The sequence below is a fragment of the Vicia villosa genome, unplaced genomic scaffold, assembly GCF_029867415.1.
Source record: "Vicia villosa cultivar HV-30 ecotype Madison, WI unplaced genomic scaffold, Vvil1.0 ctg.000534F_1_1, whole genome shotgun sequence".
Classification (NCBI taxonomy): Eukaryota; Viridiplantae; Streptophyta; class Magnoliopsida; order Fabales; family Fabaceae; genus Vicia; species Vicia villosa.
The window spans coordinates 148,107-163,419 of record NW_026705246.1 but is presented as its reverse complement, the minus strand read 5'-3'; the positions used below and the strand labels follow the sequence as shown (position 1 = coordinate 163,419).

Here is a 15,313-nt window from a genome sequence, read left to right as displayed (position 1 = left end):
CCTGCAAATGGAACAAAGTAAGAGACATGAAGCTGTTCAAAGTCTTGTCAACTTGAGTTTCCGCGAGACAAAGGAGCCAATCAATGTAAGCTATAGTTTATCATTATCATCAGGGGACGTCATTACAAAAAAATCAAACAAAGGGGTGCGCTGGGAAAGTCAAAGTTCTATGTTTATAATCCAGAAGATGGATAGTGTTCGCGGCGATGAAATGAAACATGCTTCAAATTTCTCTGAAGCAATATCTGAAGGCGTTTTACGCGAGAATCATGATCATGTTCCTGCACTCGCTGAACTAATCACATTCGGTTTCTTTCTGAAATTTAAAAGCGAAGAAATTGATTTTCTAATGGAATCCAAGAATCTACATATTGAGCATGAAGATGAGATGTTCCTCAACTTTGCCTTCTCTTCTGGCTAACTTTATTGCCGCTGCTTACTGGTTTTTCTGTTTGAATATGCTTTTCGGAAGTTCATCTCCGAAGACACCCCCCATGAGGTGTTTTCGGAGATGCACTTCCGAATTATGGAAATTTTTTATAAAAAAAAAGCGCTTCGGAAGTTCATTTCCGAAGCAGGGGTATTTTGGGATTTTCGCTGGGGTGACCCCATAGGGAGGTGGCTAAAGAAATTTTCAATTTTAATATTCTCAATTATTGAAAATATATCAAGTTGAGGAAGGTATTGTCTACTTTGTTGATACGGAGGTGACCTATAATATTGCCATCAACCATGGCCTGTTTCTTAGGCACAAAGTAGTTGCTTTTACCATGATCATCCATGGTTTCTGCATGTATCGCAGATGAAGAAACATTAGTTAAAACAAAGAACACTAAATAAAATGTTAGCTACAATAAAGGCTAAAATATAAAAAGAGATTATGCACGTCAATAAAAAATCACAATTACTTAAAACAATAAAAATTACGGCAGTACTTCAATATCTAAACACAAATACACATTTACATGACATTAGCGCCATTTTGATATAAACTATAAAATAATAAGAGTTTTATTGTATCCACAAAGAATTGAGAGATATTACAGTTCAACAATTAATAAAGTTCTTGTTGAATACTCTCTATTTATTAGCAATAATATAGTTTTCTTATTTTCAAATTTTTCCCCTTCCTTAAGAGATTTTCTCTTGTATCTGAATTGATATAATCTTATCGTAGAATATATGAAAATCACTTTATGTTTTTCAATATTGTATCAAAGTTGGTTCAAAATCCTTATTTTACTTTTTGGATTTAACAGCCGTCAAGACTAGCCCTAGTTTACTTTTAAGTTTGGTTATTGGGTGCCCAATAGAAACTAATATTAGGCCCTAAAACAATCACCAAAATGTCGCCAACACAAACATATAAGTATCCACTGCCTTTGATACTAACAGGCGCCCTGCCATATGAACCAGATGTCGCCAATCTATCTTTCATAATAACGATGCCACTAAAAATATCTCCAAGAATTCGCTTTCACGTGGGCCCTACATGTCGCCCAACTAGTGCAATTTTTACTACGATTTATCTCATCCAACTCGATTTTCCTTCCTGACTATGTTGGGACAAATTTGAGTGTATGTGTCTTGCATTTGACCTGTGTTTTAGAGGTTTCTTTGTCACTTTATATGAGAGGCTCATAGCTGCAATTTATTGTGGGAATCTTCCCCCTATATTTTTCATGTGGTTTCTCTTTTTAGTTCATTATTTGATGGTTTTCCATCAAACTTCCACTACACCGACTTTGGCTCATATTGGAATTCTATGAATTTCCTATCGCACTCTATGAGTTCATGAATTTTAGACTCTCAAATTTTGTGTTGTTTGTGTCGCGGCGAAAAAATCGAAGATAAAGCTATTGATTAACCTAAGTCGTAAAAAGCAAGAGTCGCCACCGAACTTTATTGTTCCCAAAAGAGGGAAAGGGAAAATATCGATAAAATCTAAAAGAAAAGAAGAGATCTAAGTACGGGGGTTGGTTATGCAAGGGGAAGGTATCAGCACCCCTCACATATGTGGCACTCCACAGGAACCTTTTGAAATACCTTTTTTTAGGTTAAAGGGTTTATTTGCAAAAGAACGAGGAGATGAGAAAAGAAGTTGTTTTTATTTTTGTATGCTCGGCAAGACGTCGCATCTTGTGCCTACATATCTCTTTTCTGTGCAATAGGGAAGTCGTAACATTTGTAATTCTCCTTAAGAGGAAACATGGGAGTTTTTTTCTTTGTTTTTAATGAGAAAGATTTTTAAAATAAAAAGAGTGCAAGTGCACAAAAGAGTTTGATGAGTTTTATTCGTTTTAGGTTTTGAAAATGATTTGAATATGCTTTAGATGTCTTAGCATTTATTTGGAAAAAGGTTTTTGGGATCACTTGACAAAGGTCAAGGTTTATTGTGAAAGACGTTTGAAGTTTTGAAAAACAAGGTTGATGGCGATGCACAAGGTGATCGACTTACAAAAAGTAGTCTAGGGCTTGGTATATGGACCAAGAGTGTGGGGGTTCACAATTTATTCATGCAAAAAAGGAAGCAAATAAAGCTAAAGGAAAGAAAGAAATAATTAAATTACATGTGTACTAGCAAAGTGGGCTAGTCTTCTAGACGACTAATTAGATGGAATTAATCGAATTGGTCTCACTGTAAGAAAGCCCAGGATCAAGTTGTGAATGTGTGCAAGTGTGGTTGATGGCGATGCTTAAGAAGCGATCGGCTTATGGTAGAAAATGACTTGATATGAGATCAAGAATTAGTTTGAAAAAAAATTTGGTGTGTAGGTGAATGATTGACAAGTAAAGGAAGCAATGAACACAAGTAATACAGAAACGATAAAATTAATACATCACAATTGGGGATTGGGGTACAAATTGATCGAATGGGGATTGAAATGAGATAAATGTAACAAGACAACATAAAATCAAGGCACACATCATAGCATGAACATGGCATTTAAAAGCTCAAGGAATGTAACAAGACAGATCTAAGGATAATTGTTATCCATGGACAGCTCAAGGAATCAATGATACCTCCACCTGCATGTTGTCCAAGCAAGATGAAGTCAATCTATGGCATCAAAAACTTGGCCATCTACATTTGAAGGTATGAAAAGATTGTGTCGAAAGAACTTATTCCTAAACTCAAAATTGAGGAAGAAAGAATCTGTGGAGGATGTAAAATTGGAAAGCAAACCAAGATGTCACACCAAAATCTTCAACATCAGACCACCTCAAAAGTTCTGGAACTTCTTCATATGGATATGATGGGACCTATACAAGTTGAAAGTATTGGTGGAAAAAGATATGATTATGTTGTTATTGATGATTTTTCAAGATTCACTTGGGTGAATTTCATCAGATAAAAATCAAAATTTTTTGAGGTCTTCAAGGAGTTGTGCCAAAAGCTCCAAAGAGAGAAGGAAAAGCAACATTGTCAGGATCAGAAGTGATCATGGGAGGGAGTTTGAAAACAACAAGTTTGTTGAATTTTGTGCCTCTGAAGGTATTAGTCATGAATTTTCCTCTCCTATTACTCCCCAACATAATGGAGTTGTTGAAGAAAGAATATAACTCTACAAGAATCAGCAAGAGTCATGCTTCATGCAACAAAGTTACCATATCATTTTTTGGCAGAAGCTATGAATACTGCTTGTTATATCCACAATAAAGTTACCTTAAGGACTGGAACAACAAATACTCTATATGAGCTATGGAACAGAAGGAAATCTACTGTGAAATACTTCCATTTTTTGGAAGTAAGTGTTACATCTTGACTGACCATGAGCAAAGAAGAAAAATGGACCCCAAGAGTGATGAAGGGATATTTCTTGGCTACTCTACAAATAGAAGAGCCTATAGATTTTTAATACTAGAACTTAGGTCATGATGGAGTCTATAAATTTTGTGGTTGATGACTCAAGCACAAACAGTGATCATATTATTGAAGACAATGTTGGAACAGGATTTTAGATGGATGATGAGTCAAAAAATGTGGAAGAAGATTACGCCAATGGTGATGATAAACCTGAGGACATTCAAGTCAATAAGGGGCCTTCAATCAGAATTTAAAAAGATGATTCTAAGGAACTCATGTCATTGGTACAAGGTGGGTGTACAAGAACAAAACTGATAAAAATGGAGTTGTCACCAGAAATAAGGCCAGACTTGTGGTACAAGGCTACACTCAGATTGAAGGAATAGATTTTGATGATACTTTTGCTCCAATTTCTAGAATTGAATCCATTAGACATTTGTTAGGAGTGGCTTATTTATTGAAGTTTAAACTGTTTCAAATGGATGTGACAAGTGCCTTTCTGAATGGGTACTTACATGAAGAGATTTATGTGGAACAACTAAAGGGATTCATTGATCCTACTTATCCAGATCATGTGTTTAAGCTAAAGAAAGCTCTCTATGGTTTAAAGCAAGCTCCTAGAGCTTTGTATGAGAGTTTGACAAAATTTCTTGTCAACAATGGCTACAGGAAAGGAGGAATAGATAAGACCTTGTTTGTCAAGGAGAAGGATGACAAGCTTATGACTACTCAAATATATTTTGATGACATTGTGTTTGGAGGGATATCATATCAGATGGTGGAACATTTTGTCAAACAAATGCAATCAGAATTTGAGATGACTTGTATTGGTGAAATGACATATTTTCTTGGACTTCAGGTGAAACAGATGGATGACCCAATCTTCATCTCTCAAAGTAAGTATGTCAAGAATTTAGTAAAGAAGTTTGGTATGGAAAAAGAAAGTCAAAAAAGGACACCTGCTCCTACTCATTTGAAATTATCAAAAGAATGAAGAAGGTATTGTTGTTGATCAAAGCTTATACAAAAGTATGATTTGTAATTTGTTATACCTTACAACTAGCATACCTGATATCACATTTGTTATGGGTGTGCATGCAAGACATCAAGCCGAGCCAAAAATAAGTCAAATCAATCAAGTGAAAAGGCTTTTTAAGCACATCAATGGTACTAGTGATTATGGTATGTTATACTCTCATGGTCCAGGTTCCATGATGGTAGGGTATTGTGATGTGAATTGGGTTGGTAGTGTTGATGATATAAAAATCACTTATGGTGGGTGCTTCTTTTTGGGAAATAATCTAATTTCCTGGCTTAGTAAGAAACAAAACTGTGTTTTTTTGTCTACTGCTGAAGTTGAGTATATTGCAGCTGAAAGTAGTTGTTCTAAACTGATGTGGATAAAACCAATGTTGAAGGAATATAATGTCAAGCAATATGTCATGACATTATACAGTGACAATCTGAGTGCTATCAATATTTCTAAGAATCTTAGTCAACACACCAGGACCAAGCACATTGACATTCGTCATCATTTTATCAGAGATCTTGTTGAAGATAAGGTGATTACTCTGGAGCATATAACCACTGAGAAACAACCGGCTGATATTTTAACCAAAGCTTTGGATGCAAACCAGTTTGAAAAGCTTAGGGGTGAGTTGGGAATCAGCATTATTGAGGAGTTATAGCAATTACATAAATGGAGGAGTGCAACTGACACTGCATCTTTCCTCTATTTTCTAGTGCTTGAGAAGCCTAAGCAAATTGCTATTGTTAAATGATGGAACAAGAGATTTCGGCAAGATAGAAGAGTTGGTGACAGCAATAAGGAGTACATAAGGGTCTTTGACAGGGGCAAGAGGTGGAAGACCACCTGAAGATGGTCAAGATTGGGTGTTTCAATATGAAGTTGTGTGTTTCCAGTGAGATTTTGTGCATCCATCTGTTTCTATTGCTTGTATGCAATGTGTGTGCTTCCATTTGTGTTTACATTTAATCTAATTTTTATCACTTTCAACATAGAATTAACACTTTTGGCCTCGATACGAATGGAGAAAAAGAATCACCTTGCCTCAAACCTCTACTCAACCTAAAGTTGAACTAACGCACTCCATAATCCATCTCCTTCACTTATTAGAGAACTTCATCATACATGCGACCTCTTACGGGTAACACGCTCAGTAGTGTTGTTAACCATTTTATTAGCAACAAGAATATTGTCTAACATTTGACGATCCTCGCGAAAGAGGATTGTGTATTTGACATGAGGTTATCAATCATCAATTTCATTTTTTTTTTTTTCCAAAACCTTGGCCAAAGTTTTCTACATGTAACTAACTAGAGAAATGGGGCGATAATCCAAAAGGATTTACAAAATAATTTTTTTTTTGTCATGATCACATCTATAAATATTCTGTTTCTATGGAATTCATACAAAAATCTCATAAAGTCACCTTTAATTTTTCCCAAAACTCTTTCAATAAGACTCTAAAGATGACACCATTATGCCCTAGACTTTTATAACTAGCATATTTCCACACTCTTTCTCACTTCTTCTTCATCAAATTAACTCACCAAAAAAAAAAAACTAGCCTCGTGGATGCTGAGGAAATTGAAATTGAAGTTTTCCCAAATCAATTAGGTCTAGGGTCCTTGCAGAATTAAAATATTTGCAAAATGATTGAAAAATTGAACTATTGATTTGTGAATACCTTCCACTCCTCCACTTCATTCCTTAGTGACTTGGATACTAAGAAAAAAAAAATATTTTTTTGTGATATTTATTATTTAAAAACAATTTTGTGATGTTAATATTAAAAAAAAAATCAACAAATCAATCAAACTATAAGTGAACTATCATTATTTTTTTTAATCCAAAAACAATTTATATATATATATATATATATATATATATATATATATATATATATATATATATATATATATATATATATATATATATATATATATATATATATATATATATATATATATATAAATTACTCTTTTTTTACCAAGATTTTGAATTTGACTTCTCTAAAATAAATATTGTTGAAAAAAAAGTTAAGAGTTCATTTCAAACACCTATAACTTGTCACATATTCAAATATAATATCAATCATTGATTTATTTATTACTTCACATTATTAGTTACTATTTACTTTATTTGATAAATATCTATCTTCCACTTTAGAGTAACCAAGTTGTAACAAATCAAATATTTGGAAAATTTGATTCGAAACAGGGTACTATTTTTCACTTATAGAAATAAAGAAATGGGTATTTTCTTTAGATGCATCAGCATGTATATAAAGCAAGACAGCTATTGTATATACCTTAGAAATTTTGCTATTTATTTATGTAAATATTATTTTATTGTTGAAATATTAATGATGATAACTTTTTTGGGTAAAAAAAATTACAATTTATGGAAATATTTCGTTATTGCAGTTTATAATGATAATAAGTCTACTATTAGTATATATAAGAATAACATTTTTATATAATGGGTTTGAAAAATCACGTTAGTTACAGTAATTTTGTAAAATTTAACAAAATTTTACCATATTTCAATCATACATTTTAAAAATATCATAATTTTTTTTTTGTTATTGACGGAATTAGATAGTGAAAAAATTTTGAGTGACGAAATTAAATATTTATTTTATATATATATATATATATATATATATATATATATATATATATATATATATATATATATATATATATTTTTTCTATACTTTTATTATGTGTTTAAGTTAGGGATGACAATGGGCATCATAGGCATGGGTATTAGTTTTCCGCTATCCGTCTCATTTAATAAATATGATATTGGTATCCGTTTTATACTCGTGTGGGTATCCGTTAAATGGATATAAGTGAATTTTGAGATATTTATAAATATTAAACAGATATTCATGAATACTATTATTTAAATTTATTTTTTTAAAAATAATATGATTAATTAACTTTTTTATCCCTATTAAAAGACAAAAAAAATCGAATTTAACTCATAATAATAATAACAAAAATGAATCTCATTGATGTTATTTCTTATTTTATTAAATAAATAATTCAACAAAATAATAATAATTACATATTCAACTAAATAATTTTAATAATATATAATAATAATAATAATAATAATAATAATTTTATATTAAACAAATTAATATTTAAGTAATTTTTTTAATTATTAACGGATACGGATATTCGTAAGTACGAGTACCATCAAATCTGTATATGTGTCCGTAAAGAAACTGTATAGGTGTCCGTAAAGAAACTGATAATTAGATAGTGATCTATTTTTCATGCGGATACCCATTAACATCCAACCCGTATCAGTGACAGATTTTAATCCGCTGATACCCATGGGTATGTGCGATCCCTAGTTTAAATATTGTTCTAGCAAGGAAATTTATGAAATTATATTATATTAGAAAAATGCTTATTGGTAAGAAAACGTAAAAACAAGAATGGCAGGAATAAATTTCAATAACTCATTATCACCACTAACCTATGATTCTTATTAAAAAGGAAATTAAATTTTAAAAACTTAAAATTTATCCTCTAAAATAATAATATACGTACATTCTTGTATTTCTTCTTCGAATTGTTTCGTACTAAATAGCACGGCTCATTATATTAATAATGAAATTAAATTGTATATCATGTTAGTAGATATAATTAATGAACAAGATTGACTTTCAATTATGGAGAATATACATTGTGCAAATAAAATCAAATATTTTCTTAACAGATATTTTCCCTCTGTCAAAAAAAAATCTTTTTAATATTTTCTCCTAATGTGTTGCCTTGTACAATAATGATGAAGATTTGCATAAAAAATAAAAATATTCTCTACAAGTTTTGTTGCCAAAAATTTACTATTTATGAAATGCCCATAGTATTTTAAACAAAATTTCTCTAACTTTCTTTCTGTCTCTTTAAATTTGTTCTATCTTCATCATTCTCTTTTTATTATTCTAAATATCATCATATAACTTTTGCAGTCAAAGAGTTGAAAATCATCCAAATCTAAATATTAGTTCACTATTCAGAAATTCAATATGTTAACTTGATTTTCTCAATGGCATTACTTCGACCTTCATCTTTCATAATCTTATTGGTAAGTCGTTATATTTATCGATTCATACATTTTTTTTATAAAAAATATTTGATTCGTAACAAATAATTTGGATTCATAATTGAGTTTCATCAAGTGATGTCGTAGTTAAATTTGTTCTTTATTTCTTCGACTTGAATATACATAGAAAAAAAATATTAATCTAACAACTAATTACGAATATTTACCCATATTGATGTTGTGTTATTGTAGGCATATGGTGCATTAATAGTTCTTGCCGCATTGACGCCATGTTGGTATGTGATGGTCACACATATCCAAAAACGCGCGAATTCGCATTCAAACAATATTGTGTCAAATCTGCAATCTGAAATTGAGTACTCAGCCGAATTGTTGCAACCATTCAAGTCATCATCAACAAATTTAGCTAGATTATTGAGTTCAACTGTTAATTCTACTAATATCACTTTCTCTGATATTAAGACTAAGGTAAGTTGCTCAAATTCCACAAAGGAAAATCATTGTTATTATTTGTGATAGAAAAATTTAAAATGTAATTCAAATTTTCTAAGAAATAAAATAAAATAATTTCTGATTTTAAAGGTTAAATTTGTTTGATCTTTGTAGGTGGCTCCATTATTATTTCAAGCATTGAAGACAATTCCTCACTTAACACAAATTTCATACATAGGAACTCAAGGTCTTTCTTTCACATACTATAATGATGATGATCAAGTTCTAGCAATGTACTCTAATTCTTCTATAGTTGATGCATCAAATAAAACCATATACTATATTCAACCAGTAAATCGTGACACCGGAGAGATTTTCGGGGAGGCCTTAATATCGAACAAGACTATCAATATCAAGTCGAGTTTGATACCCGGTACAAAAGATACTCGACACAAATTTGCATCGTTAGGAACGAAGTTGAACAATGTTAGTGAACTTTTATTCATCAACTCGGCTAGAATCAACAAAATAGGCGCGATATCTCTTGGATTTTCGGCGAAAACAATAACTGATTATGTCACTCGGGTTGTCGATCGTCAAGGGACGATATCGTATTTGGCTACCAAAGATGGAAATGTGATTGCAAAAGGGAATCAAAATATTGGTTTGAAGATTTTGAACGATAGTGTTTTATTACAATCTTTGAATGGTAATGGAGATATAATAAGAAATGAAGGAGGTGTATCTTGCAAGGATCAAGTTTATGATTCTAGTTTGAATATTCAAGATACTCAATATTTTGTTCATTGCTATCCTATTGATATTATCGGAGTAGAATCGGTACGTTTTTATATATTTTTTGCATATTAGTTTGATCATGACTTAATATTTTCTTCAGTTAAGCCAGTTCAGTTGTTAACTGATCCTGAAAAAAATAGTTGTACTAAAATTTGTACTCGAGATTGAATATTTTTTTTATCACTAATTTGATTGAAATTCAGGTGTATGTGATAGTTGTTCCGAAAAATGAAATTTTCGACTTCGATCCAAGGTATAAAAAAAAAGGATTGATACTCTTGATTGTTATGATGGTGCTGATATTTATAGCTATCTCGAGTTTCTTATTTATGAACATTGGAGTAACAAGAAGAGAAATGAATTTATGTGCATCACTCATAAAACAAATGGAAGCAACAGAACAGGCCGAGAGAAAGAATATGAACAAGAGTCTTGCTTTCGCGAGTGCTAGCCATGATCTTCGCGCTTATCTTGCAGCGCTAATCGGTTTGATTGAAATGTCTTCTAAATTAGTTCTTTCTAATACAGACAGCGATTTGAATTTGAAACCGCGTTCTGAATTGGAAACGAATTTCAAGCAAATGGATAACTGCGCGCAAGATTTGCTAGGACTATTGAATTCTATACTCGACACGAGCAAAATTGAAGCAGGAAAAATGCAACTAGAGGAAGAGGAATTTGATTTGTCGTATCTTGTTGAAGATGTGGTTGATTTGTACTATCCGATGGCGATGAAGAAAGGCGTAGAGCTTGTGTTGGACTCTTGTAATGGTTCGGTTATAAGGTATTCGCGCGTGAAAGGCGATAGGAGGAAACTGAAGCAGGTTTTGTGTAACTTGCTTAGCAATGCTGTTAAATTTACCGATGAAGGACACATAACGGTTAGAGCGTGGGCGCAGAAATCGACGTTGCAGAAGTCGATAATCAAGCGTAACCAAAATAGTGTTATTAAGCCTTTGTCTTGGATGTTTTTTAAGAAAAACGATAAAGATGTTGATGATATAGAAGCGGTGAGTTCGATTCAACAAGACGCTTGTTTGATGGATTTCGTATTTGAAGTGGATGATACGGGGAAAGGAATTTCGAAAGAGAATTATAAGTCGGTGTTCGAGAATTATGTTCAAGTTAAAGAGAATGCTGTTGGTCAAGTTGGGACTGGCTTAGGACTTGGAATTGTGCAGTCACTGGTAAGCATAATTTTATTCGTTATGATTTTCGAGTAAATTTGATTTATAAAAATCTTATGTGAACTTCTCTAGGTACGTTTGATGCATGGAGACATTGAAATTGTGGAGAAAGAAGTAGGCAAAAAAGGAACATGCTTCAAGTTCAATGTGCTTCTCTCATTATGTGAAAACGACGCGGTAACTTATGGTTTAAGGGAAGGTTTTGAATATGGATCGACCTCGGGCAACAGAAACCAAGTTTCGGAGAAAAGATTCATTCACAATACTAGTTCTGGTTCGAGTATTCGATCTTTGAGTCCAAGGTTACAGATTTGCCCCTCTTCTAGTCCTAAGACCGAGCCTTCGCATGTTATTCTTTACCTTGCGGACGAAGAAAGAAGAAGAACTTCGCAGATGTTCATCGAGAGTTTAGGGATCAAAGTTAAAGTTGTGAAGAATAGGAAACATCTCGTTGATACTCTCAAGAAGATAAAGAAACAAAATGGTCATCAAATTAGTGATCAAAGTTCTTCAGAGTCTTCGGAATTAGGTTCTCGGTGTCCGTCTTATAACTCTTCTTATAGTAGAGGTTCGACGAAAATTCCTTTGAGAGCTTTGGATGGAGCTGAATACGTATCTTCAATGTTCAAGATGACGAATAATGGAGCTGCAACGAGTTTTGTTTTGATTATCATCGATGCAAATGCGGGACCGTTTTCTAAGCTTTCTACTATTGTGACAAACTTTAAAAAAGATCTTGTCAATCCTAGTAAAGTTATTTGGTTGGAAAAGCCTTTTGAAAGTAGCGTCGATTTCAAAACGATTGATCGAGATGATGTTGTGATATCTAAACCGTTTCATGGAACTAGATTGTTTCAAGTTATAAAGTTTCTTCCCGAGTTTGGTGGGAATTTGAAAAGCAATTCTAGTAATAAAGCTTTACGAGAATTAAGATCGCAAGTATCTTCTCACGACGAAAGCGTGTATCTAAACACGAAATCTTGTAGGGAGACGAAAAGTTATATTGATCAAAGTGAAATACAAGAATGTGGTGCAAACTCAGATGATTCTAAACCTTTAAGTGGGAAGAAATTTTTGGTTATTGATGATTCTCCCATGTTGAGAAAGATTGCTATGGCTACTTTGAGTTCTCTTGGTGTTACTAGTATTGATCAATGTGAGAATGGTAAAGAGGCTTTGAAACAAGTTGAACAAGGTTTAAAAAGTGATTTTCCTAATCCTCCTTATGATTACATCTTAATGGATTGTCAGGTAATTAATTACTAGTATTATTCAACACTCTTTAAACATGTGTCTGTCTGAAACTCGTTATTATTCAACGCTCTAAAACTCGTTATTATTCAACGCTCTTCAAATTTCTGTCTGATACTCGTATGACACGTGTATTTTTTGAACAGATGCCGGAGATGGATGGATTTGAGGCAACAAGGAAGATAAGAGAAATGGAGAAAGAATATGGTGTGCACATTTCTATCATTGCATTATCTGCTGAAATTGATAAATTGACAACAGAGACTGGAATGGATTTTCACATAACCAAGCCTATTAAGAAAGAGCATTTACTCAAAGCTATTACATACATAGAAAATAGTGAGATATAATGTAAGTTATTTATATAGTTTTTAGGTTAAAGGAAGCTTTGTAACATTTTAGCTTTCCTTGTTTATTATTTTTTTGAGAAAGGCTTTTCTTTTTGAAAATACAGAATTAGGATGATTTATTAAAAAAAAATAATAAACATAGCTTCTAACTCAAGTTATGGATTGTATGGGGGAAATATACTATTATGATTATAAAATATTATAATATGATATAATATTATATGTATAGTATATCTAAGATATACAACTTATATTTAAAATATACACTGAAAATGTTATGTTTGTTTTGTTAGATGTCAAAAAAATAGTTGTATTAATTTACTTATAATAAGGTATGGCATTAAATATTCATTAAAAACAATTAATCATGATTTTAAAGGTCATTAAGTATCATTTTTAAATGTTGAATATAGATTTCTGTTTAATGATTATTATGTATATTTTCAAATGTCAATCATTTTCAAATGAACGTATAATAAGCTTTCCAAAAAAACAAGTAAATTTCAATGCTTAGATCACATATGACATAACTACGATTTTCGGATTTATTTGAATTTTGATATATTTGATTATTAATATAATATGGCAATGATTCAGATAAAGATGTTCCTGATGATTTTGAATACAGTGCAATGATTCAGTCATATTTTGAATTATAAATGTGATTTTAAAATGAATCACACACCATTTAAAAGTGGGCATTCATAGCTAAAAATATAACTCTGGTATTTATTGGGAGTTTTCTTATACAAAAGTGAATATCATATTACGAAAATATCTTGAATTATAAATATATTTTTTGAGGTGGAACTTGTGTCATTAAAAAATTATTATTATCTATAATTATGAATATAATAAAGATAAATAAAATTATGTTGTTTATTATGTTATTATTATTCAAAATTAATTAATTGATTTAATTCAACACAATCTCACATTTAATAATTATACTCAATTTCATTATTTAAATCTCACATTAAAAATATATTTCTTCATACTCAGTTTTTTTATAGAGAGAGCACCATTAAATTTAGAATTTTTCTTTACCCACCTCCCTATGGGGGAAACCCCCAGCGAAATCCCAAAACTGCCCCTGCTTCGGAGATGCATCTCCGAAGTTATTTTTTTTTTGTTTTTTTTTTTAGTTCGGAAATGAATCTCCGAAAACATCAAAAATTTGATGTTTTCGGAGATTCATTTCCGAACTAAAAAAAATTCAAAATCCGTGCATATTTTCGGAAGTTCATTTCCGAAACTGTTGCTGCATATACAAATTTCCCTCCTTCACTTTTTCATCATTTTTCTCCAAAAACTTATCAAAACCCTCTCTAAACCCTATCAATCTCCATCAATTTTTCGCCCTAAAAGCAAGTTTCAAACCGTTGATCACGTTAAAGGGGACATAGAAAGCTACAATTTCAGGACTACATTGATTCAACAAATTTATGCTGAAAACTGATATGGTTCGGAAGTTCATTTCCGAAATATATTACCTAACAAATTTCGGAATTGAACTTCCGAAACATGCCCTGGCAGTTTAAAAAAAAACAGTTTTGGCCAATTTTGCTAATTTTTGCATTTGCTAGGTATGGTGCATCCGGACAACATTGTGCAAGACGATGGAGTATTAAATCCGGAAATTGTCAACGTTAATAACGATCCGGTTATTGACGCTACTCCTATGATCAATGCGGTCGATGTTAGGCAACATTTTACAAATGATCGGAGCTTCGTTAGTCGAGAACAATTGATTGATTGATTGGGTTCGAAACGAAGCTAGTAAACTTGGATTTGGAATTGTCATTTTAAGGTCGGACAACGGAAATAGTAGGCGGAAAGCTTTTGTTGTTTTGAATTGCGAACGTGGTGGTAGTTATGTGCAATCAAACCGTGTGCTAAAACACGAGGACACGGGATCGAGAAAGTGCGGGTGTCCGTTTAAGTTGCGTGCCACTCGGAGGGTTGATGATTTGTGGCGGTTAACCGTAATTTGTGGAATGCATAATCATGCCTTGGATGTCAAGTTACACGGGCATCCAATGGCGTGTCGTTTGTCCCGCGAAGAGAGGAATGTGATATCGGACCTAACGATAGTCAAAGTGGCGCCTCGCAACATACTTGCCGATTTGAAGCGTAAGAAACCGGATAGCGTTTCAAATATCAAGCAAGTTTACAATGAACGGCACAATCTCAAGGTTTTGAATATGGGCCCTCGGTCGGAAATGCAACAACTTTTGAAACTTCTAGGCGATAACAATTACGTTTCAAGCTTCCGAACCTCCGAGGACAAAGTTACCGTGCGTGATATTTTTTGGACTCATCCCGAAAGTATCAAATTGTTCAACACATTTCCAACCGTTCTAGTCATGGATTCGAC

General features: G+C 32.4%; 1 protein-coding gene across 1 annotated transcript; it reads left to right on the top strand.

Annotated features, from left to right (window-relative positions):
• Nucleotides 1-8,900: 8,900 nt before the first annotated feature.
• Nucleotides 8,901-12,936, top strand: LOC131629190 (histidine kinase CKI1-like). The gene is made up of 7 exons (XM_058899986.1): nt 8,901-8,939; nt 9,150-9,386; nt 9,525-10,190; nt 10,352-11,335; nt 11,408-11,572; nt 11,669-12,586; nt 12,691-12,936. Exons 1-7 carry the CDS (start codon nt 8,901-8,903, stop codon nt 12,934-12,936), a joined length of 3,255 nt encoding a protein of 1,084 aa, XP_058755969.1.
• Nucleotides 12,937-15,313: the final 2,377 nt, after the last annotated feature.

Coding starts and splice junctions, on each gene's coding strand:
- LOC131629190 (XM_058899986.1), top strand. CDS start 8,901: ATGGCATTACTTCGACCTTCATCTTTCATAATCTTATTG. Junction 9,387..9,524: donor TCTCTGATATTAAGACTAAG/GTAAGTTGCTCA, acceptor TGATCTTTGTAG/GTGGCTCCATTATTATTTCA. Junction 11,336..11,407: donor TTGGAATTGTGCAGTCACTG/GTAAGCATAATT, acceptor GAACTTCTCTAG/GTACGTTTGATGCATGGAGA.